At 35.8% G+C, this 25,993-nt stretch overlaps 1 protein-coding gene across 8 annotated transcripts in view; it reads right to left on the reverse strand.

The window, feature by feature from the left end:
* Positions 1–25,993, reverse strand: part of FAM13B (family with sequence similarity 13 member B) — a 71,282-nt gene that overhangs the window by 25,855 nt on the left and 19,434 nt on the right. For 2 of the 8 annotated variants that reach the window (XM_045550857.1, XM_045550859.1), the window contains exons 5-11: positions 24,592–24,769; positions 24,151–24,292; positions 19,828–19,926; positions 17,105–17,265; positions 6,368–6,409; positions 5,547–5,702; positions 3,550–3,682 (exon numbers count right to left, since the gene is read on the reverse strand). In XM_045550857.1, coding sequence (XP_045406813.1) covers positions 3,550–3,682; positions 5,547–5,702; positions 6,368–6,409; positions 17,105–17,265; positions 19,828–19,926; positions 24,151–24,292; positions 24,592–24,769 — 911 coding nt within the window. The remainder of the gene's footprint in view (positions 1–3,549; positions 3,683–5,546; positions 5,703–6,367; positions 6,410–17,104; positions 17,266–19,827; positions 19,927–24,150; positions 24,293–24,591; positions 24,770–25,993) is intronic. The other 6 variants (XM_045550862.1, XM_045550860.1, XM_045550864.1 and 3 more) reach the window with 4 other exon arrangements.

The following is a 25,993-nucleotide window of genomic DNA, read 5'->3' on the forward strand; positions in this document are numbered from 1 at the left end:
TAAGAAAACCACCCAATTAAAAAATGGTAAAAGACCTCAACAGACACCTCACCAAAGAAGATATACACATGGCAAATAAGCATGAAAAGATGCTCAATATCGTATGTCATTAGGGAATTCAAAATTCAAATGAAATATGACTACACACCTATTTGAATGACCAAAATCCAAAACACTAACACACCAAGTACACAGCAAGTGCTGGCAAGGATGTGGCATTCTCATTCACTGCTGGTGAATGAATGAGAAACACACACATATGCAGGCATTCAGTTTATGATGAAGGTGCCATTTCAAATCAGTAGGGAAAAGACAGTGGTCTCCCTGAGCAGGTAAAATTGAGCAAATATTTGCAAGATCAGGTGAGAAAGTGAGCCAAGGAGATATCTACATAAACAGCAATCTAGACAGGACCTTAAGATTTAGCTGCCTCAGTCATAACTATATCAGTCAGTATTCCATAGTGCCTACTGCTATCTTTTAATACCTAGACAGCACTGGAAGGTTCTAGGAAGAGAATCGACATTATCTAATTTTCTTTTTAAAAGGATTATTCAGGCTGCTGCACTAAAAACAGACCATAGGGAAACAAAGATGAAGAGATTGGTTAGGAGGCTATATTAATCCAAGTGAGATGACGGTGGTTTGGACCTACATAGCGGCAGTGGAAACAGTAAAAAGTGTTCAGGTACTAGATAAACTTCAAAGGTACAGCCAACAGGACTTTATGAAGGAATGAATATGCAGTGTGAAAGAAATCAAGGATGATCCAAGGCTTTTGGCTTTTCCAAAGGAAGGAGAAATTGTCCTTTACTGAGATTTTTAAGACAGGAAAGATTTGTTGACAAGGTCAGGAGTTCAGTTTGGTGTATGTTTAAGATGTGCTGGGGTTCAGGACACGTTATCCCAAAATACGGCACTTTGGCATCTGAGAAAACTACAGAGGCAGAAATGTTCATTCTCACCTTCCCCTCCTTCTTCCTCTCCTCAAGCAGGTTATAAAACCTTCATTCTGGAAATATCTACTTTATACCTGGAGGAAAGGAATGTTCTTATCTTAGAAGACACAGGGACACAGAAAAGCATCTGAACAGACAGGCCCTGGTAAATTCCCCCTCAAGTTTATTACTATTAGATCATATCCACTTTGTTTAATCATTCTTCTGCACCACTGTCTACTTTTCATCAAACTGAAGCACTGAAATACACAGATGTCCCTGTTTCTTTGGGTCTTCAATTCTGAAGGCTCCTGTATCATGTAAAACTTACACTAAATAAATATGTATGCTTTTCTCTTGTTAATCTGTCTTTTATTTTGGGTACCTCAGTCATGAACCTAATGATGGGTAAAGAAAGAAATCTTTCCTCTCCTACAGATGCTTGTAAGATAGTCCAGTGGAAATGTTGGGTGGAATAGCTGGACGCAGGAATTTAAAGCACCAAAAGAGAGGTCTGGACTGGAGATACAAATCTGGGAATCAGCAGCATACAGATGGTATTTAAAGCCATTGGACTAAATGAGATTACCAAAGAAGTGAATAAAAATAAGCAATCTGAGAACTGGGCCCTGGGCCATTCCAAATGTCAGAGACCCAGAAGATGAAAAGCAGTCAGTGAAAGGGATTGAGTTAGAGCAGCCAGTGAAGTAATAACAAAACCCGGAGGAGTGAGATATCCTGAAAACCAAGTGAAAAAAGTATACCAAGGTAGTGGGAGTAATTAATTGCATCAAGTTTTGCTATTAGTTCAGGTAAACTGTTCAATAAACATCACTGGTGACTTGCGAGAACAGTTTCAGAGCAACGGTGGGGAAAGGATGGCTGGAGTGAGTTTAAGACAGAATGGGAGGAGTACAAGAAAACAGGCATAGACATTCCCTTTCAGCAATGATATTATAAAGCGAAGCAGAGAAATCAGGATATAGCTAGAGTGGGATAAGGGTTAAGAGAGGCTTTTTTCCCCCTAAACATACAAGAAATACCAGTATAAATGTTTTATACTGACAGGAATGATTTAGTAGACAGGCAGAAACTTAGCCAGGAAAGAGCAAGGGGACAACTACAGAAGCAATAAACACGAATATATGAAAAGCTATTAATCTAATACACACAAATCTGGTGACAGTAACAGCACCAGCTTAACTTCTTTGAAATGTTTTCTACTTCATAAAATTATTTTATAATATTTTCACTTCTTTTTATCCTTATAATAATCCTCTAATGTAGGTACTGACCCCACTTATTTATAGAAAAGCAAAATGCAGCTCAGAAATGAGGTAACTTGGCCAGGTAACTTGGCTCATGCCTGTAATTCCAGCACTTTGGGAGGCCAAGGGAGGAGGATGACCTGAGGCCAGGAGTTCAAGACCAGCCTGGGCAAAATAGCAAGATCCTGTCTCCACAAAAAAAATTTTTTTTAATTATCAGGGTGTGGTGGAACACATCTGTAGTCCTAGCTACTCAGGAGACTGAGGCAGAAGGATTGCTTGAGCACAGGAGTTTGAGGTTGTAGTGAGCTACGATCATGCCACTGCACTCCAGCCTGAGTGACAGAGCAAGACCCTGTTCTCAAAAATAAATAACTGAATGAATGACAGGTAACTTGGCCAAAGTTACACTGCTATTAAGAAGCAAAGGCAAATACAAATCTAGGTCTGCTGACTCTAAATTCCTTATTATACCTACATTACTGTATGGTTTACAATGAAAATGTACTGAAGAAACTTTCCTTATCCATTAACTTAGCATCTTATTTTAAAAAATGTTATGAAAACTACACTTTGAAACATGTCTTAAAAGGATACTCCTCTGTACATTTAACTGCAATTATTTTAAAAACAATGTTACCATTAGCAAATATGACAGTGACAATAATTTGTTATTAAAACAATGTTCATGGATTTTCTCTAATTTTGAAAAGATGCCAAAGGTGAGAGTTCAAAACATGCCACCCCAAATTATGGCTCTTTGGCATAAGGATTATTTTGAGCTGATTATCTTGGGAAACAGCAAACACAGCAGAATACGGAGAAGTTTACCCTTTTATAAGAAAAATGTATCTGTAACAGAAATCTCCATTACTAAGGGTTTCTCCACTTTGTACTAGGCAGAAAAGAGTGACTCCAAATCACCAGATTTGTTATCAATCTGCATAACAAACCTTACCTTTGTTTCAGGTGCCTTTCCTGGTCATCTTATCACAACTGGGTCTCCCCCACATCCTTCTTTGTTTGTTTCAGTGGATGGTATTTAAGCTACCCCTCAGAGATTTACTCACTTTCTCATGAATATCTCCCATGTGTATATGAGGCGTACATGTGACTAAACTTCTGTTTTTCTCTCATTAACCTGTCTTTTGTTACAGGGCTCTATCTCAACTAAGAACCATGAAGGGTAGTGAGAAAATTCTTTTCCCTTCCCCACACCATGTTATTCCGGAGAAACTCTGAGAAATATAGAAAACTTAAAAAGCAAAAGAACACACGAAGCAATTAGAGTTGTACATCTAACACACTTAACACAGATTTTTTTTCTTTTTTATATTTCTTACCTGGTTATTTTCTTCATCCTCAAATACAAAATCTTGCTGTATAACTTCATTGTCTAAATTAGTGCTAGCCACAGGTTCTGAACAGTCTCTGTTACCTTCACTGGCATTAATAATATCATCAGCAATATCAACCCTAGTAATGAAGATTAAAAACTCATATCAGGCCAAATGTTGAATATCTAATGTCTTTAAAATAAATAAATAGCAATAATGAGCTGAAACTTTCACTTGTTAAAGAAAATGTGTCCTTTTCATAAAAATCTACACTTTTTTTTGTCTCACTAAACTAAATTATTAAATCTGCTAAATGTTCATCTCTTCTTGGGATGTTGTGAGGGGCCTTGTTTGTAATCCCCTATGATAATTCTCATAAGCTAATGAATGGCTTTTAAAATAATTTATGTGCCAAAATAATGATTTTCCTTACAAATGCACACTCCCACATAATAATGACTGATTTGTCCTGATTAAATACAAGTCTACTACTAGACATCACAGTATCCAGCACCTTATCAAGTATAACAGAAATAGCTTCCTACTGCAGATTTTCCATCTTACATACTTTAGAATATGCAAAACATTGCAGTTTTTGTTTACAGAAATGACACCACTTACTGACAGAACATAAGCTATGTCCCAAGTGGTGAAAATAAGAATATTGTCCAAGCAATGGGCATACGTTTTCAGGATCCCTAGCTAAGATAGGGACAAACTCCAAGGAATCTGCTTATATTATACCCTTTGAAACATTTTCCCACTATTTCCAACTTTTAGTACTGCTTTTTTTCTTCCTGTTCTACCCAAATACTCCATATAGAGCTAGTCGTATAAATTTTAATCATGCCTTCAAAGCACATGAACCAGGGCCATCAGAGAAAGCTGCAGTGCTGGCAGTGCCATCCACAGCACACTCGCAGTAAACATTTCGACCACTGGTTTTCATGTCCATTAATATTTTTCAGCTTCATTTCATATTTAACAGCTATTCTGGTTAGCTAACCCTCTTAAAATTATCTTTAAAAAAAAAAACTCTACCTAATCATCTATTTTTTTACCTTCCTATAAATCTTCCAAATTTGAGTACATCCCTTTCAAATCTGTCCCCAAAATAAAAACTGACATGAAAAACATGAAATCATTACACTGTGGTCTCTGAGGGAGACACATATATAAATATAGTGCAGGGTTGGGGTAACAAGAAAGGAAGTGAGATTTTCCTCCACTTAAAGGTAACAGGTCCGATGAAGAGTGAAGTAACATCACACATTACATGTACTTTTAACTTACACAAATTCAATTACAGGCTGAGTATCCCTTATGTGAAAGGCTTGGAACTAGAAGTTTCAGATTTCAGATTTTTTCAGATTTTGGAGTATTTACATTATACTTGCCAGTTGAGCATCCCTAATCTGAAAATCCAAAATTTGAAATGCTCCAATGAGCATTTCTTTAAAGTATCATGTCAGGGCTCAAAAAGTTTTAGATTTTCAGATTAGGGATGCTCAACCTATATTAACAACTAACCTAACAAAACATGTGAGGAGGGGAAAGGCTGGTGGCAGGGGATGACAATAGCAAAAGATGATTCTGCCCACCATTTCACTCAATGACCACATGCACTAGAATGATGTCCATCTGTTTGCTGTCCCTGTATCTATCTGTCCAGATCACTGCATGCCCCTCACAGTATGACCATCTCCTGCACAGAGTATGAGTCTAATTTTTAAAAATTATTTTTCAAACAACATAATCCATAAAGGTAAACTCATCACTTCATTTGGTGTTCGAGAAGGAAAACCTGGCTGTGTTGGACTTAATAAAAGATACTTTATGAAAAAGTTATGAGACTTTCAATATTATGGATGTACATAAAAATATATACACTGACTTTCAGTAATCCCCAAGACAAACAAGACCCCGTTATTTAAATAAAAATACAGTTTTTAAAAATAACAAAACAGTTTTATAACAATAAATAACAGTAAAATCGTTCTTACTGGTTATTAGATTCTTCCCCATCACAATTAATACTTCCTGCTTCATTATTACACACCAGACTTTGCTGCTGTAAATTCTTAAGATCATGATCTATGCTGCTCTGCAGATCAAAAAGGTGCTGTTCCACAGCTGCTCTAATTGTTCTTTCTAAAATGCTACATAACAGAACACATTTTAGTGAGAAGCAGTCACTCTAACTGGAGAGAAGGCCACATAAACATAAATGTTAAAACCTATACCAGTAAAACAAATTATTATGGCATTTAAATGGGTAAACCAAAATGTAAAAAGAAATACATGATACTGGCTTAAATTTTAAGATGAAATTTACCCAAATAGATGATCCTATACAAATCAACCACAATGTCACAATTGTAACTGAGGTAGAAAGAACAGTTGTCCCAATAATTCCTTCCTCACTATATAGAAAGCCATTTAAATACGTAAGACTTTTCAAAGCTTCATTTATAAAGCAAAATAATTTATCAACACTCAGCAGAATAAAAGAAACTATAATATTGCTCATATTTTTTACATGAAGCCTATTTTATAAAGAAAACTTAAAGTTCTGTTGACATTTTTCAATTATTTCAGAAGATCAAAAAAATCATCTAAAGAAAACTCATCTTTATTTTGTATAATAGAGCAATGGGTTTCTTCTTCATTTGTTCCTATTACAGTACATAAAATACTAACTAGTTTACTGCCTATGTACAATCTTTCCTCTAAAGTGAACATAATAAATACGTGATTTTCACTTCTACAGCTTAGTAATATTTTAAAATCTTAAACATTTGTCTTCTATACATATACTACTTACTCCGCAGAGGCTGGTAAGATGCTGATGGGAGATTTATGGGCACTGTAATCAAAGAAAGAAATTAGCTATAAAATGTTCAATACTAAATGACCACAAAATGTGCTGGAAACTGCCCCATTTGCATTATTGACACAACCAGAAGAGCATGCACTAAGTTTCATGTTTTCAGTTATATAACAGGTTGGAAATATTTTCTGAATCTGGTTGGTAAAGGTTTCAAATATTAAACAAAGAAAATAAATTTGAGAAAACATACCACTAACAAGACCAAAATAAAAAAAGTTAATATTCACTTAATATTCGGTATGGGCTAGGAGCCTGACATGCACTTATCTCATTTAATAACTTTCAATATCCTAGGAGTTACAATTATTTCCCCCTTTCCACAAAACCGATGATTGAAGATGTTAATTAACTTGCCCAAATGCACAAAGCCCTCAGTTGGGGACCCCAAAGCCCTACTGTCTTCTAAAACAAAAACAAAAATAAAAAACCTGAAAACAAAAATATACACAGCATAGCATGGACATCTCTAACAAAGTATGATTCTAATTTTCTTCTCTTTCTTTCTTTCTTTCTTTTTTTTTTTTTTTTTTGGAGACAGGGTCTTGCTCTGTTGCCTAAGCTAGAATGTGATGGCATCATCTGCAGCCTCCAACTCCTGGGCTCAAGTGATCCTCCTGCCTCCACCTCCCAAAGTAATGGGATTACAGGTGTGAGCCACCACACGCAGCCTGAGTTCACATTTTTAACAAGCACCAGTGACAATTCTTAACTAACATACTAGTAAGTCTCAGAAGCACTGGCCTAGATCCATATCTAGCCTCCAAAAATAATAAAGTTTAATAAGATTACCAGTTATCCAAAGGAGCCAAAAAGAGGCAAAAGTTCTAATGGTCTTAAATTGGGTAGATAGGCAATATAATTCGGTTTTTTTTTTTATGTTTTGCTTCCTACCCATTTTAATTGCTACTGAAATACAAATGTATATATAAAAGTAGTGATCAACAAGCTGGATTATTAGTGCAAAGTAAAGATTCTTTAGCCCTGAAGAACATGCTGGAACAATCCAAAAAATAGCTCCTTTTAATAAGGAACCTCCCACACAGCCACAGTGAAAAAATCAAATAAATAGATTTTTGTACTTTAAGAGTCAGATTGTCACCCATAAGGCTATACACAAAATTGATTTTACAATTTTGTTCTCCGAGCTTCTGAGGGACAAAGGACTGATTTAGTTTTCAGATTTCACAGATTTTAATTGTTGTTTATTATCAGACTTTAGTCAAATTCTGTGGATAAAAAGCCCTCAGGTATAAACCATGACTCACATCTATGGATGTAAAAAAGATTTATCAACATAGTTATGTGTCTGTAGCTAAACTGCATAGCTATCATAAGGTTGAGTCCTAATTAAGAAAGATACTTTACAAGAGAAATAATTGCTGATACATTTCATTCAAATTACTTAGGTACTATAGGCAGATATTTAAGACCACCTAAAAATGTTAATTATGTTCATTAAACCCCCAGACAAAGACAACTAGACTAACAGAACAAACATTAAATCACAAGGGACATATTTTAAAGTTGTCAGTCAAGTATAACATTAAAGATTGTAGTCATTCCCTGACCTTTTATCCCTTCTGCTATTAACTCTATTTTTAAATCTGCCTATAATCACATATTCTTGAGAACATAAGATCAATTTTGTAACCACTTATTCCAAATACCAATTATTTGTAATTCAAATAAAATGATCACAGGGAGCTACTACTATAATTTCCCAATTGCAAATATTTAATGCTACAAACAATATTTCAATAAATGTACTGCACAGCTCAGCCTCAATTAAATCTGATAAGGATCACTTTACCTGTGCAACAGACTTGCAAGCCATTCTGAACACCTGGCATCTCCCAACAAAAATATCAAGTAAAGAGATTTCACTTCAAATACAGTAAAGGATGGTGATGGGCTTATAAAAACTGCTGAGCAAGTTCAGTGCTGAGTCCTCCCAAATATAGTAAAGCCTGTTACACTTTACAGTTTAAACAGAAGCAGACTGCAACATGAGGTTACCACTGACAAGGAGGTACCCCAATCAACAGGCCACAATTTTCTTCCTAAGTACTTTACAACTTTTCAGGAGGTGTGGAAAAGAGGACAAAAATTTGAATCTGGCTAGAACACCTACAAAAAAGGCTTAAGCCTAACCCAATATAAGGAGAGAAATCAATCTATTTGTTTTCATTAATCATACTACTATATCCAGGAGTATAAAAATTATTACAAATATGAAATTGCTCAAACAGATCTAAAATAGAGTACAATTATTCAGTTATACAATTTCAGAAAACTATTAATGGTTAAATTTTTCAAATCTAAAAACTGGATGACTTCCAGATAAGTCGTCCCAGAACCATACCAAAATCACCATTTAAAAGCTATGGTTTCAAAAAATAAACATACAAAACAAAACAAAATCAAAAATCACATATCCCTTTAAAACCAAAAGTGAAAATCCTTTCCTCACTTTTCCCATCAATTTGGAAGTACTGTATACCTATGACAAGAGTATACTGAAAGATTTTTCACCATTACAAAGTTAGTCAAAAAGTTGATATATAACAAGTCTTTAAAATATTAAAGGCATCATTTATAGGACAGGGGAAAAGAGAACCCATCAATATTCACCATGTGCCAATCCTTAAAAATTTTTTTACCATAATAAGACTCTCTTATGACCCAGAGTATAAATTCTATTTTTTTCATCCAACATTTCTGATACTCCCACCAAAGTACTAATGCCTCCTTTTTACACTCTTAAGTGGAAACCGGATGTGAAAATATGAAATGGTAAAATCTGTCAAATGAAGTATTTTGCAAACTATTTGCTCCAATGGATGAGAGAAAAAAAAAAAAAAACATACTACATACATTATAGTTCTCATACTTTTCTAGTCCGTTGAAAGCACATTTTCCTAACAAGCCATCCACAAAATGAAGTGGAGACCAATCTTAAAACCCTAAACTCAGAGCTCTTCCTAAATCACTAACACCCTCTTTTCTGTACTTCATCTAAAACCCAACCATCAGAAACCAATGAACTTACAAGAATGAAGCCCCAGCATTAGCAACAGAGAATATAAATTTTTCATTCTTTCTAAATTCCAAGCTTTACCAAGGCATCAGAAGCACAACTTTAAATAAAGTTTATAACGCAAAATAATTGTTTTTTGATTTGTGGTTCTGCAAGCATAAGCACAGATTAAAAATCACCTAAACCACAAACCAAAACAAACCTTTTAATACAGCCTAGGAAAAAGATTACAAAGCACTGGGGGAAAAGTTAAGAACTCTTTTAGAACTCTCCCACCTCTCTTTAAATTTTTTAAATGTAAGAATTTCCTAAAATTCGTACATTTATATACAAAGCTAAATGACAAATACGTGAATATAAAGCAACAATTTAGAAATAATCTTGAAATTTCCATGGAACTCTGGGATAAGACTAAACCTCACACACACACACACAAAAAGACTAAACCTCAGGATCAATCAACCAAAATTACTGCTTTTTCATGTGCTCTAGACTGCTCAAACCCAAACTTCACCATTTTGCCCACTATGAACACAGCTTAAATCTTAACAAAATATAACTAATATTAGGCAAACAACCGATTCATGAATAGACCAATCAATACAACTCATGCAAAAATATTTAAACCACCTGGTTCTCAAAGAGTAGTCTGTGAACCTGAGGGTCCCCAAGACACTGTCTATGAAAGGTCAAAACTATGTTCATTGTACCTACCTTTTTCACTGTGCTAACATTTGCATGATGTTAAAAAAAATTTTAATCAGGAGGCCATTAGACTGAAATGGCTCCAGTGCCTTGGCTTCCTATGTAAGCAAACTGAAGCCCAATGTCAAAAGTAAAATGACCGATCAAAAACCATCAAGTAATCTCTAAGTAGGGACTTTCTACCAGATCAAATACCCAAATAAGACAAACGCCTACCCAACCAAGTTATTTCTTTACTTGCTTCCACATTCAGCCTATAAAAGCTCACTGCTCTCACACTCCTAAAGCAGAGTACTCTGAACTTCTGGTTTTGAGGGCTACCTAATCCATGAATCCTTTACTGCTCAAATAATTCTGTTAAACTTATTTTGTCTAAAGTTTTTCTTGAATATTGGAAGACATTTTTTCAAAAAGAAAGAAGACTGTCACTTCAAGAAAAATGACTGACAGTATGGTAAAATTTGAGTTTTCAAGCAAAAATCAGAATTCTGGAAAACCTGTATCCTCCAACATAAGCTCAAAAGCATCAGAATATTTAAAAAGATGCTTCTGATACAATCAATGGTGACATTAAAGAATGTAAACTTTTGATATTATATGACAAATGTGTTAACATTTGGAAGATCTACATAACTCAGTGAAGCAATCTTTTCCAATGACCAATATACCATATACCATATCCCATCCCACCGTGGTTCCATACCTGGTCACAAGGGCAGCTCCCATTCTTCAAAAGGTAGAGGTAGCTGTGCTCTGGTAGAGATGGGGCTGCCTGCACCACACAGGAGCCACACCTAGGGTGGCAGAAGAGCATAGTGCCAAGTTCACTGGGAGCTTGCTAAGGTCCTCCCAGTTGTGTAGGCACTGGAGACCCTTTCTCTGCATTTTACTCAAGCCCTGTAACCCGGGTGGCAGCCCTGATGATTTCTGAATTGACTTTAGGGTCATTCTTCCATTGTCTTGGACAAAAGGTCCTGAATTTTGTTTATATGACTAATTGCCTTATCAGATGGTAGTTTGGCCACACCCATGGTGTTCTCTCCCTAATCCACTTTCTTGTTCTTTACAATATGGATAGGCTGAGAATTTTCCAAATCTTTAAGTTCTGCTGTCTTTTTGATTAGCAATTCCATCTTTAAATCATTCTCTCCTCTCATATTTTACTATAAACAATCAAGAGGAACCAGCAGTTCCTTCAGTACTTTGCTTAGGTTATATTTCCTCAGCAAAATATCTAATTTCATGGCTCACACGTTTTATCTTCCACAAAACACTAGAACACAAACACAACTCAGCCAACTTCTTTGCCACTTTATAACAAGGATCACTTTTCCTGCACTGTCCAACAAGATGTTCCTAATTTCCATCTGAGACCTCATCAGAAAGGCCTTTGCCACCCATATTGCTACCAATATCCAGTTCACAACCACTTAGGTATTCTCTAAGACCAGGGATTTTTCTATAGCTCTCCTCCGTCTCCTTCTGAGCCCTCACCAGCAATTCACAGCAGTGTAGCCTTTTTCTAGCATGTAGCTCAAAACTCTTCCAGTCAACTGGTTCCAAAGCCAAGTTCACATTTTAGGTATTTGTTACAGCAGCAGCACCCCTACTTCTCAGCACCAATTTTCTGTCTTAGTCCATTCAGACTACTACAACAAAATGCCATAAACTGGGTGGCTTATAAACAACAGAGATTTATTTCTCACAGTTCTGGAGCCTGGAAAAGTCCAGTATCAAGGCATTGGCAGAGTCAATGTATACTGAGAACCCATTCACAGACTTTTCACTGTGTCCTCACATAGTGAAAGGGGTGATGGGCCTTTCTCAGACCTTTTACAAGGGCACACTAGTCTCATTCGTGAGGGCCCTGCCCCCATGACCTAATCACCTCCCAAAGGCCCCACCTCCTAATACCATCCTTGGGGTTTAGGATGTCCATGTAAGAATCTGGGGAGGACACAAACTTTCTGATCACAGCAGCAGCATATTAAATACAGAAGAAACCATGAGAATCCATTAAGCTAGACATTCAACAAATTTGCAAAAATGTAAAACAATGCCACTAAAAACACTGGGGGACATATTTAGAAAACATAGTTACTTTTCATTAAAAAAATTTTACACTAACATGTAATGGGTTTATTGAATACTTTCTCAGTTTTAATTCCCAATATGATACACATCAATAGATACAATCCACAAAAACAAAAGTTCTTTAGGGTCCTCAACAATTTTTAAGTGCATAAAGAAGTTATATAACTAAAAAATTTGAGAACCACTGAGTTAAAATTAACAAAGGAGAAGGAACTCATCAATATAAAACCATGAGATTATAGATATATTTTAGCTACAAACAGAAGTCTTTCCAAAGAACAACTAAGCAAAGAAATACTCCCAGTGGTTAAATATGCTCAGCTTTTATTTCTAATGTGGTAAACGCCAACAGTATAACCCACATTAACAAAAAAAAGCTCTTTGAAGTACTCAATAATTTTTTAGAATATAAAGTTTGAGACAAAAAGTTTAAAAACTGCTAATTTAAACTATCACTAAATGTTTATTTCCCTTAGGTTCCTAATATATCTTCCTAGGCTACTTCTGAAGAGAAATACAAAGTAGGCTACCTAATACTTCCAGTAAATGTTTGCAAACTACCTCATAGAAATACTCAAAAAAGATGACACATTAGTTACTAAAGGTTCAATCTCCAGTTTCATGCAATACAGTACCCACTAATTCCTTAGAACAAATTTATTAAGAGCTCCCCATATACTGGGCCTTGTGCACTCTAGGGAAATTTCTCCCCTGCTTTTCTTTCACCCAAGAGAGATAATCAAAGAATGTTTTACATCTCTTCTGTCTTAGAACACTAAAACATTTGCTATATATGTAATTTTTAGCATATTAAGTTGAGCATTCGAGAAAACTCCACCTTGCTTCTAAATCTCCATTCAACATTTAATACTTGACTGAGTGCCCAGTCCGTAGTATATACTATTCTAAGTGTTATGAATACATGAGAGAACAAAATCCTGCCGTCAGGTGGTTTTCATTCTAGTGCTGGAAGACAGACAATAACAAAAATAAACATATACTACATAGTCATAACTGTTACAGACAAAATTGAACAGGATAAGGGAGATCGAGAATTGGGGGGCAGGGATGCATTGTTGAGAAAGTGACATTTGAGCAAAGAACTGAAAAGGGTGAGAGAACTATACACCTATCTAGGGAGACATGTATCCAAACAGACAGAACAGTCAGTGCAAAGACTTGAAGATGGAACAAGACTGGTGCATTTGAGAAATTCTGCTACGGCCAGAGGGAAGCAACCAAAGGGAGAGCAGCCGAGACATAATGTCAGAAAAAGTGGGGTAGTTGCAGGCGGTGTAGGGCAGATTATGTACACAGAAACCTCACAGGCCATTTAAGAATTTTGGTTTCTCTTGTAAATAAAATAAGGAGACACTGAAGGGATTTCACCAAGGGAATGAAATGATCTTAGTTTTATAAAACAACAGACATATAGTACTAATCAAATCAACTGAACTCAGTGAAGTATTTTTATAAGAAACTGGAATAAGAAACTTAAGTGGATTGCTTGGGATGAGAAATAATATAGTTCAAAAGGTATCTTTTTGTAGGGGGTGGGTACAGAGTCTTGCTCTGTTGTCTAGGTTAGAGTGCAGTGGAACTACAGATGTGCACCACCACATCTGGCTAATTAATGTAAAAAGAAGTTTTTTAGAGACACAGTCTTACTACGGTGCCCAGGCTAGTCTCAAACTCCTGGCCTCAAGCAATCCTCCCACCTCATCCTCCCAAAGTGATAGGATTACAGGTGTGAGGTACCACACTGGTCAGGAATTAAATTCTTAACATTTGCATAAATAAATAGATTTCAACTAAAAAACAGCAGTTACCTCAGCAATGATGAGATATAAAGGGCTGTAAATACCTGGAAAGTACTATAATGATGTAATAGATACCACCAAAACAGTAGTCCTATGAACTTTTTAACCTTTATACAATCAACCGGCCAAAACTAAAATAAAAGGGAAATGTATAGATATTAACTGAAATATCATCACTAAATCTAGAAGACCACAGTGGTAGACACATCTGTTTCTCCTGCCCAATATCCCCACCCCCTTCTTTTGGTAATAGGCCTGTTTACCAGGAAACGAGCTCCTCCCTCAATTCCACATGGTCCTGGTAAACACATAAATTACAATAACCAGTTCTACACTGCCCAGGGGAATGGACACCTAACCCAATTTAGGGCAGATCCTCTCCCCACTGCCCCACAGAAATCTATCCTGAGCAGAATGACAGACAGAAGGAAACAGTTGGAACTCTCACAGCAACAGCTGCATGCTAAAGAGATTCCTCCATGACCCTGTGTTATTAAATTCCACATAGCTGCCCATGGTCTTATCTTTGCTTTTTTCCTTCTGCCTTCATGGCCTATCCAGTATCCTTCTTATTAATAAACTATCTTTTTCCCCCTCTTTGCTTTAACCAGGATCTGTTTCTATGTCTTACAATTAAAGAATCCTGGCCGGGTGTGGTGGCTCACGCCTGTAATCCTAGCACTCTGGGAGGCCGAGGCGGGTGGATCAGTCAAGGTCGGAGTTCGAGACCAGCCTGAGCATGAGTGAGACCCCATCTCTACTAAAAAAATAGAAAGAAATTATATGGACAACTAAATATATATACAGAAAAAATTAGCCAGGCATGGTGGCGCATGCCTGTAGTCCCAGCTACTTGGGAGGCTGACGCAGGAGGATCGCTTAAGCCCAGGAGTTCGAGGTTGCTGTGAGCTAGGCTGACACCATGGCACTCTAGCCTGGGCAACAGAGTGAGACTCTGTCTCAAAAAAAAAAAAAAAAGAATCCTGACAACCACTAAATCTCCAATGAATACTTCTTTTGCTGTTTTTTTTAAGACAGGGTTTTGTTCTGTCTCCTGGGCTAGAGTGTTGTGGCCTCATCATAGCTCACTGCAACCTTCTGGGCTCAAGCAATCCTCCTGCCTCACCCTCGAGTAGCTGGGACTACAGGTGTGCACCACCATGCCTGTCTAATTTTTCCACGTTTTTTAGAAATGGAGTCTTGCTCAGGCTGGCCTCAAACTTCTGGCCTCAAATGATCGTCCCACCTCGGCCTCCCAAATTGCTAGGATGACAGGCATAAGCCACCACCCTCAGCTATGAATACTTCTTAAATGACTAAGTTGGAGGAAAAGAGGTTCCTCACAAAACTAGACAAATAATCAAAGAGAAGCTATTAGAAACATGTATTTGAAACAATATTTAACCTTAATGGTAATTAAATAAGTAAAAATACTTAATGAATTTACTCCTCTAAATCAGCACTGTTGAAAATAAATTTCTATAGTGATAGAAATGTTCTATATCTACACTGTCCAGCATGGTAGTCATGGTAGTCACTGTCCACATGGCTACTAAGTACTTAAAATGTGGCTAGCACAACTGTGGAAGTGATCTTTAAATTTCATTTCATTCTAATTAGTTTAAGTCTTAAATCTAAATAAGACACAAGTAGCTAGTGGCCACCTTATTGGAGGGTGCAGCTTTAAATTAACAAAATAAATACCCATTTAAATCTACTGTTGTCGGGTCATCAAGAAAATACTGATAATAGCAACGTAAATTGGGTCAAGTCCTTTAAGTAGTCTAGAAACACTTATCAAAAGCCATAGGGAGGTTCACTCTTTGAGCCTAATAAATTTATGCAAATGATTCAAAAGAAGGAAAAAAGGGCCAAAGAACAAAGGCTTTTTTTAGTAGCAGTATAGTACTGACAAGCTAGCTGAAACAACTCAGTATGTCCAGAAAAAGGAATGATAGTTAAGAATATAGTTAAATATCTTAAGGGACAGTTGATAAATATTGGAATATATAATTAAAATATAGTTAAGAGGCCATCAAAAAAATAAAGATACATAAACACACACAAAAGCACAAAATGTTAAATTAGGCAACAGAGTGAATAAACATGTTAATATACCATAATAATAATCATGTTTGAAGGGATTATATATAATACAAAGATCAAGAGGCCCAAAGAAAAATGTAATAGTTGTATTTAGCAGGTTATTTTGAATTACTTCATAATTTTCCTAAATGACTAGACAGTTCCTCCCTTAGGTATTACTAGTTATTTTTAAATGGCATTTTGCTTTCTGACTCAAATTATTATTTTCTCTGCTTTTTAACCACCATTCTATTGAACACAAATTTAATGAAAAAAATCTAGTAGACTAAATATACAGCTGTATCCCTCTAATTAGAAAAGGTTAGTAAACCATGGAGCTTTACAGAGAACGAGCACAGAATTCACCAAACACAGAGCTACATATGGGGTGTGTTCTTGAATTCTCTAAGCTACCTAAATAGTGTGTCCCAGCTATGTGCTGGGATAGTGCCTTCAGCCTACAACCCTTACCAAATTTACCCAGTATGCCATATAAATATTGTCATTTTATACATGAAAAGAATTGGAAAGCACCATCTTACAGATCACAGAGTTCTAGTCTCACAGCCTATTTCAACCTACTTGCAGCCTGGAAGCTGGATATATAATTCAATTCAGCTGCAGAATCCTTCCCTAACAATTCTACTTCCAAAGGTTCTGAAATTTTACCCAGTGCAACTAACAAGTTAATACAAAAAAAATAAACTTTAAGAAATGTTTGTAAGGGGTTATATTTTCAAAGAAAGATATAAACATAACTAAAAATTCCTTAGCAAAACAAATCTTCTTTAAAATTTTCTTCTTGCTCTTTTTCATACACAAATGCCAATCTTTCACATATAGTTACAATTTGCATTGTTTAGTGCTTAAGTGAGCCTACATTTAGAATGAAATGCTCAAAAGCTAGAGCTCATTCAACTGAAGTATTACCTTGTTGATGCTGTAACACTATTTGATTCCAGGATATTTTCAGTCATCCTTAATTGTACCACCTCTGGCATGTCATTTGACTTTTCTGCACCCTCTTCTGGAAGTTCTTCTATATGTTCCAGCTTTTCATCATCCTCTTCTTCCTCAGAAAGTTCATTAACCTATATAAATTAAAGGAAGTTCAGAATTAACGTGTAATGAAACTGTTAATTAACAAATCTAAGACATACTATTCTAAGAAAACTTCAAACACAAACAACTCATTTTTTATTTCCTCATTTCTTTGGACCAATCTCTCTTACAGAGTAAGTAATTTGCCAACTTCTTCACATTAAAATAAAATTGCAAACCAGACAAACATAACTTTATTTTTTATTTTCTTTTTTTAGAGACAGGGGTGTTGCTCTGTCACCCAGTCTAGAGAACTGTGGTGCGATCATGGCTCATTGCAGCCTCAAGCAGCTGGGCTCAAGGGATCCTCCTGCCTCAGCCTCCTGAGTAACTGGGACTACAGATGTATGCCACCCACCACACCTAGCTAAACATAACATTTTGAAGCAGGAAGTAATGATTACAAAATTAATACATCACTAGGAATATGAGTAAGACCACAAGCTATGAAAAAGCATGCACAGTATAGTTAACATTCAAAAAGCTTCATTTTCTAACCAATTTTATAAATCTAATAGTTACAAAAGACTTCCATCGATCTCTCCAATTTCCAAGTGCATTAAACAAGTCATTTTAATATACAGTAAGTGTGAAAAAATAAGGGCACCAAAATTTTGTCTTAAGGTGTTAGCTACATTTTAGAAAATGTCAGCTAACTTCTAAATGACTCAGATTGAATTTTTCATGAAGACATGGGACCCTACAACAAGGAAGAACTTATATTTTAACCATTAAGCACAACTCAAGGTTATAATTATCTTTCTAGCAGGAGCTGCAAAATGTCCTCCATTATCAAACTGGCTATGTAAGTAATCACTCTAATAAAAAGACACTGAAATACTAGAGAAGGAAAATCATCAAAATATTTTTGAATGAGAAATTTTTTTAAGTTATCCCAAAGAAGAAACTACCTATACAGGTCTTAATATCTTTTATAAATTAATACTAGTCATGAAAAACTCCAAGCAATAAAAGTTTTTGCCCATTCTAGCCAAATGCAGTAAGAAATACCAAGAATAAATTTGTTTACTACTACATGTAACAGTCAGAAAGCAAAACTACAACCAAAAGAAAGGTAATTACACTGTGATATTCTATTACACTCCTAATCAACAAGTACTACTCTGTACTTGTTGTGAAGTATAATACAGTAGTTAAAAGCCAGGCTTTAGGGGCATAAAAATCTATATTTACATATCCCTACTTGCTCCTAACTATCTCGGACAGCTTACTTAACTTCTCCAAGTCTTATGTACAAAATGGAGACGCTATACTACGCATCTAACAGAGCTGGTTGAAAGGATTAATTAATATATGTAAAAATCTTCAGCAGTGTCTATATATAATAAACAATAGCTATCACTGGAATTGTCTTTTTTCTATATAGCATAGATCCTAGTTTCTACATGTAGCATCATTTTTTATAATAAGTGAAGAAAGTGTCTACCATCCAAACTACCTCAAGCAGGAGCTCTCAATCACAGGTGTATCAAGGTCACTAGTCAGATGGGTCAGTAAAAAGCCATTATTAATGATAGTTAATGACCCCAATCTGAGAACCATTTACTTTCTATAAAGTAAAAGTATTATAATACTAAAGTATTATGTAGCAGATTCTATTTAATTTGTTACTCTTGTAAATGTCATCCCTCACCTATCCCAGATCACGTGTAATGATGAAAAAGACTGAAAATCACTGACTTAAGTAGTTATCAACTAGAGGTAAGATTTAAACACAAAGGTGAAAACCTCAAATGACAGATCAGTTTTTAAAGTGGCTCAAATGGAAAATTATCCTCCTTCCCCATCTATGTGTTTAATAATTAGTGAAGGCCAAGAAAATACGCTTAATCAATATCCACCTGGTAACTAAAGTGAGAAAAACATTGGCAAAATAATAATAATAATAATAATTACCTGTTTTCAGTAGTATAAAATGGGATTTACTATGGTTGATTAATGAAAGCTTTAGCACAACACCAAAATATCAAAACAAATTTTTAAGGATGACTTTTTAAAAAACTGAGAACAGATGAATACTTACTGAGTCCACAACTTTCTGTTACAGAGGTACTATTTTAACATATGTTATATCATACTTATAAAATCACTTTGTGACAATAGTCAATAGTTCTTAGGAACTATGAAAGCCTTATACTCAATTATACTGAGTATGTTATATTCAATTCAATAAGCTTTATGGAAACCAACATTCTCTAGTATTTTCACCAATAACCATCAACTAAGATATGACATGAACAATTGCTTCTGGTTTTTTCTTCTCCCTCCTCCCAACTCCCAGACCTCCCAACGTATTATAACTTCCTACACTAATAACTGACTCAACTATTTTGAACAAGACTAAGCATTAAAGACTTGGATTAAAATTTCTCTCAACCTACACTAATCTTCAGAAGTTCTTCTTGATCCTCTCCTTGTCAACTTGATCTTCTGCTTATCAACACTCTATTCAGATCATAAGTTATTTTGAGCTTGCCCTATATATGCGGCTGCCTCAACTCTACTTATGGAAAACCCTCATCCATACTTACATCTCTTCTTTCTTTGACTGCTGTAATTCCCTTCTCTAGGGCCTCGTGAAATGCCTGCTTTCCAGACTCCAGCTTGTGGAGAACGCTGCTACCTGCCTTCTCAAATGTATAAAGAAACATAATTATCACCTCCATCCTCAAACCACCCTACTAGATTCTCATTCATTTAAGGATCCCATACAAAGTCCACTTGACTCTGGGTCATCTTTCAAACACTACCTACTCATCATCTCCAGCCATCTATCTTTCATACTACTAATAAAAATATCTAGGCCGGGCGCGGTGGCTCACGCCTGTAATCCTAGCTCTGGGAGGCCGAGGCGGGGTGGATCGCTCGAGGTCAGGAGTTCGAGACCAGCCTGAGCAAGAGTGAGACCCCGTCTCTACCAAAAACAGAAAGAAATTATCTGGCCAACTAAAAATATATATACAAAAAAATCAGCTGGGCATGGTGGCTCATGCCTGTAGTCCCAGCTACTGGGGAGGCTGAGGCAGTAGGATCGCTTAAGCCCAGGAGTCTGAGGTTGCTGTGAGCTGGGCTGATGCCACGGCACTCACTCTAGCCCGGGCAACAAAGTGAGACTCTGTCTCAAAAAAAAAAAAAAAAAAAAAAATCTACTACTTTGTGAAGCTTCTAAGAGCAAAATACTTGGATTAATAGAATGAAACTCCCAAAGAAGAAAATGCTAAATAAACTTTGCTTCTTTCAAATATCAAAATCAGGAGATAAATCAAAGCACTGCCAAGATAGGACAAGTTTGCCCACACCTTTAAATATATGGATAAGAAATGAAAAACATTTAAGTTAGGCCAACTTAAGAACACAACCAAATTGTGCTGAGTTTGAGAATATTCACTTTCACTCAAATACTTTATCAATTCTGCCTCACAAATCAAACTGGAGTCATCAAATCTGCTTTAAGAAAAACAAACTTCATAAATCAGAACTTTTTTAACTTGTAACTCACACATAATCCAGAAATAAAATAAAAATAGATTCAGATAATTAGCAACATGGGTCAAGATAATTAAATATACATCACTGTCTCTCAGGACCCATTGCACTACCCTCATTTACTATGCACAGTGCAATATGCTAACATCCTCTTTTCTATCCATAGGCAGATATGAAGAATTCAACACTATATCCTGGTGTCTCTTACTGTCATTCTATTTAATGTAAAGCACAACATATTTTAAGCCAACCTTTCTAAGGCTTAAAAACATACAAAAATACTGATGCAAGTCATGTGAGATATAAATATACACAAAAGGCAACTATAGGATAATGGAAGTATTAGAGAAGTATATCACAATAAAAAACAATATGAAGTCTACCCAGCAGACTGTAGAGGAGTCAAGATATATAAACATTAAGTGGGCATCATCAGTTCTGACAAGTCAAATCATCTTAGAAATGTAAAAAGTAAATGATGTAAACGTATCTCAATAGTAAACATATGTATACTATTTCACTTTGGACAGCCATTAGTTTTTTTAAAAATATAAATTATTGAACTAAAACATACTTTCAAGAAAAGAAAGGTGACATGCACAATTCCCCAATACATGACTTTTTTTTTTTTGAGACAGTGTATTACCCTGTCACCCCAGCCAGCGTGCAGTGACAGGATCATAGCTCACTGTAACCTCAAATTCCTGGGCTCAACAATCTTCCTGTCTCAGCCTCCCAAGTAGCTGGGATTACAGGCATACGCCACCACATCCTGCTAATTTTTCTATTTTTTGTAGGGACGGGATTTTGCTCTTGCTAAGGCTGGTCTTGAACTCTAGACCTCAAATGATCCTCCTGCCTCAGCCTCCCAAAGTGCTAGGATTACAGGAGTGAGCCCTCCTGCACAGCCAGATGATATTTCTTATGGGCATCAAGACATTAACGGTTTAAGGCATTTCTATTGACTTGTCCTCCTCTTGTCATTTTCTTTCAGGCAAGAATAATTTTGAAGAGATGTATTAGTTCATTATTTTAATCAAGCTTTTAGGTTAGGAACTATATATGATAACTGGAACTCTTGCCAAAAGTTCCATGTACCACTGATTTAGGCTACAAATTCTACCCACTTGATTTACTTCATACATACAAACATATACACACATGCACACACACACACACACACACACACACACACACACAGATTTCATCCTCAGTTTATACATTACAAGCTATAATCTGGCGTCTGCCACTATTTCTTTAAAGTTCCTAACTTTGAGGCCGGGTGCAGTGGCTCACACCTGTAATCCTAGCACTCTGGGAGGCCAAGGCGGGTGGATCACTCGAGGTCAGGAGTTCAATACCAGCCTGAACAAGAGCGAGACCCCATCTCTACTAAAAAAAAAAAAAAATAGAAAGAAATTAAGGGGCCAACTAAAAATACATAGAAAAAATTAGCTGGGCATGGTGGTGCATGCCTGCAGTCCCAGCTACTCGGGAGGCTGAGGCAGGAGAATTGCTTGAGCCCAGGAGTTTGAGGTTGCTGTGAGCGAGGCTGACGCCATGGCACTCTAGCCCAGGCAACAGAGTGAGACTCTGTCAAATAAAAAAAAAAAAAAAAGTTCCTAACTTTGGGAGAGGGACAGGGAGAGAGAAAGGGAAGATGGGAAGAGGAAGAGATAGAAAGAAAGGAAAAAGAGGGAAAATCAGACAAAGACAAAGTATTACCCATAAAAATTCAAAAAAGTATAGAAACTCTTTTAAATAAAAGTTGGGCTACCCAGAAAATAAAACTCCTAATTTATATAATCAGATACAAGAACTATCAAGTAATGAAAAGCTGTATGATAAACTACCTCTCAAGAGATAATGCTTTATAATCTCACAGCAAATGAAGGGAAGCAACCCAAATGTTCATTAATGAACAATGTGACCATATAATTTATCATCCAAATCTGTATATATGTGAATCATAGGAAAGCCACTAAATATTATACCAAAAGCAGATATAAACCAAGACTTTTCTGAGAAAATTGGAATGTACTGTCACCTTTTCAAGTGAGGACCAATACTATTAAATATAACTCAAACACATTACAAGCTTCTATCCACACAATAGGGAACACTACCAGAATGTAAACACAAAAGAATATCCTCTCTATACTCTTAAGAAAAGATCTCGGGGGAGGGAGGGTGGCAAGGGCAATATACGTAACATAAACTTTTGTACTCCCACTGAATACACTGAAATAAGAATAAAAAAAAAAATATCTCCAACATACACTGTTATAACTGATGATATAAAACACGGGGCAGAACCATGTGTATGGTATGCTTTCTTGTTTAAAAAAAAATGAGAAAATATTTACTTGTATTTGTATTTAAAAAAAAACTCTGGAAAAATACATAGGAAACCAATGTGGGGAGGAAAGGGGAACAGGTAAAGAGTATGAGTGAGAGCAAGACATTTTATTGTATATTTTACTTTACTGTTTTAACCAGGTAAATTATTACTATTCCTTTTTTTTTTTTCATGTTATTCCTTTTAAGAAAGGAGCAGCCCCAACTCACACTTAAAATACAAACAACTTCATAGGTTTTAACTTAATAGAAGTTTGGTGGCAAACTTTCCATTTCTGAAGCACATAAGAAAAGCCTCCACAAAGACCTAAATCACAAATTTTAAGCTTGGGTAGTCTAGACTAATGCGGCTTTATAATACATTGTAATTACTTGGCTTCAATATTCCCATTTCATAAAGGAGAAAGTAACTAGGAACTTTGTACAATCTCAACCATCAAGGCACAGCAGTAACAACAAGAGATTATAATGTAACCTCAGAAATAGATTTTAATATTTTAGAGTCATCAGAATTAAAAAATTATCTGCCACCTGAACTATTACTCCAGATGTTTCCCATTAATGACAATGATGGTACTACTACACTAACTTGCTATTTTAGTCAAGAAAGACTTTGAATTTTTTAGTTTGTACTGAATCTTTTCCTCCACCTTAAATTCCTCACCTTTGCCTACATTTCTCCATGCTAGCAGTTTCTTTGTAAAAATAAAAAACTACAGTATTCTTAAAAATAAACAGTGCTTAAGTTAAAAACAAAAAATCTCTACAGTATACTCTGATTTCAATGCTTTTTCCTCATTACCCAAATTACTGAGGACAGAAGTTGTTCAAAAAAAAAAAATCACATCCATATACTACATGGATGTCACCCATTGATTACATATAATAACCAAAAGAATTACTTTCAATTCAGTACTTAAATTCCATACAAGTTTTTGTCAAGCCTTAAAGAGCATATTATTCTTAAAAAAAAATTCCTCCTCCAAATACAATATTTAAAATATTCTCACCTGCTCAGTAATTGAACTCAAATCATTAGATGAAAAATCTTCCTCTTCATTCTCAAAAAATTCATAGTAGTTTTCCAGAAGTCCAGCCATTATCCTGCTCACTATTTCTTGCTCTTTCATATCTTCCACATCTGTGTAAATGCTAATAATAAAAGTCCAAATTGAATTGAGAGTTCTTAAAATCAATCATAGGTAAAGTTACAAGACAACCAATGAGTCACTTTATGAACATGAGCAATTATGTCATCATTCTGTGCCTCAGTTTTCCCATTTGTAAAACGTACCTAATTTGTACCCTGTTCACAAGCATGCTGTGAGGATTAATCAGATCTACTATTATAAAAATCGTTCATCAAGCAACCTATGTTCCTTGGAAGCTAATATAATGATTCTATTTCACAAATCCAATTTTTTAAACTTCAAGTTTCTGAAACAACTTACTGAAAGACATCTGGACCAAAGACGGCAGCCAAAGAATTTGCAGACCAAATTTCTTCATGATGTGATGCTACATTGGCTAAAAATCTACACAGAAACTTTAACAAACTATAATTAACAGGTGGAAGCTGTTGCAAGAGGAACCTCAACTTTCTTCCAAATTCATCTTCGTTATTATAATCTATAAAACATAATGACAGGGTTTTTTTAATAAAGTAAAAAGCAAAGCTCAGATATATTGCCAGGTTCACATTACTCCACCCACATCCCCTTTTTACTATAACAATTCAAAACCTCTTCACTTCCTCTACTAAAGGCCAAATCCCTTAGGGCTTTGCATTTCACTTATTAAATGGAGAAGAGTTGGAGAGGGGGAGGTGGAATAAAGGAACTCAACCCCTCAATTGCTGGAAGATGTTTTCCTCATCTATTACTCATTGGCCCCAGTTCTCTTTTTTTTTTTTTTTTTTTTTTTAATTCTCACCTTACTGTCTCTTGCATGACCCTACCTGTGTTTCTAAACTAGCGCCAACTATAAGAAGTCAAAATACACTGGCCATGCCAATCAGTATGAACCCCTAGGGGGCAGAGATGTAATTTGAGGAGCTAATATTTTCAGTGATAACCTGGATGAATGGGAAAAAAAGGAAAGAACAGGGTGACACAATGACTTTCTTCTTCCCCGGACATCTTGAAAAGAACAATTAACTTCAACAATATCAGTATAATTAAATTAAAAGGTCTTCCATTTCTTATTTGTTTCTTCTATAAACTGATGTCAGCTTCTGTTTTTCAAGTGAATTTTATGACAGAAGCTAGGCCTTGTATTTATCGTGTCAATGAGTTTTCATTAACAGAAACTAGGCCTGTATTAACCCCACTGACTGGTGAGGCCCCCATTAAGGTGAGGTAACTGCTCAGAGGTACTCTCAAAATGAAGTCATTTATTGCTTTAATAGTGAAAATCAATCCAATTATATTTCACTTTATATTTTTCTGCAAGCTCTTAAAATTAATTTACTGAAAATTTCTTGGTAAATGTTATAGTCATGATATTGGCCATCTCTACAAAATAACAATGGTCTAAGAAGTTTATCAGGAAAGGCTATAGTCATATGAGTTTTGCTTAAAATTTAGAATGCAACCCATAACAACTCTTTTATACTTTGTAATATTACCAACTGTCCACCCAAATGTCCTAATACTTTGATTTTATAATTGGATGGAACAGTGCCTGGATTGAAGTTTTTTAAATCAACGTGACTATAACTGATGGAAAATTTTTTTTTTTTTTTTTTTGAGACAGAGTCTCACTCTGTTGCCTGGGCTAGAGTGCAGTGGCGTCAGCCTTGCTCACAGCAACCTCAGACTCCTGGGCTCAGGCAATCCTCCTGCCTCATCCCCC

The sequence above is a fragment of the Lemur catta genome, chromosome 5, assembly GCF_020740605.2.
Source record: "Lemur catta isolate mLemCat1 chromosome 5, mLemCat1.pri, whole genome shotgun sequence".
Taxonomy (NCBI): Eukaryota; Metazoa; Chordata; class Mammalia; order Primates; family Lemuridae; genus Lemur; species Lemur catta.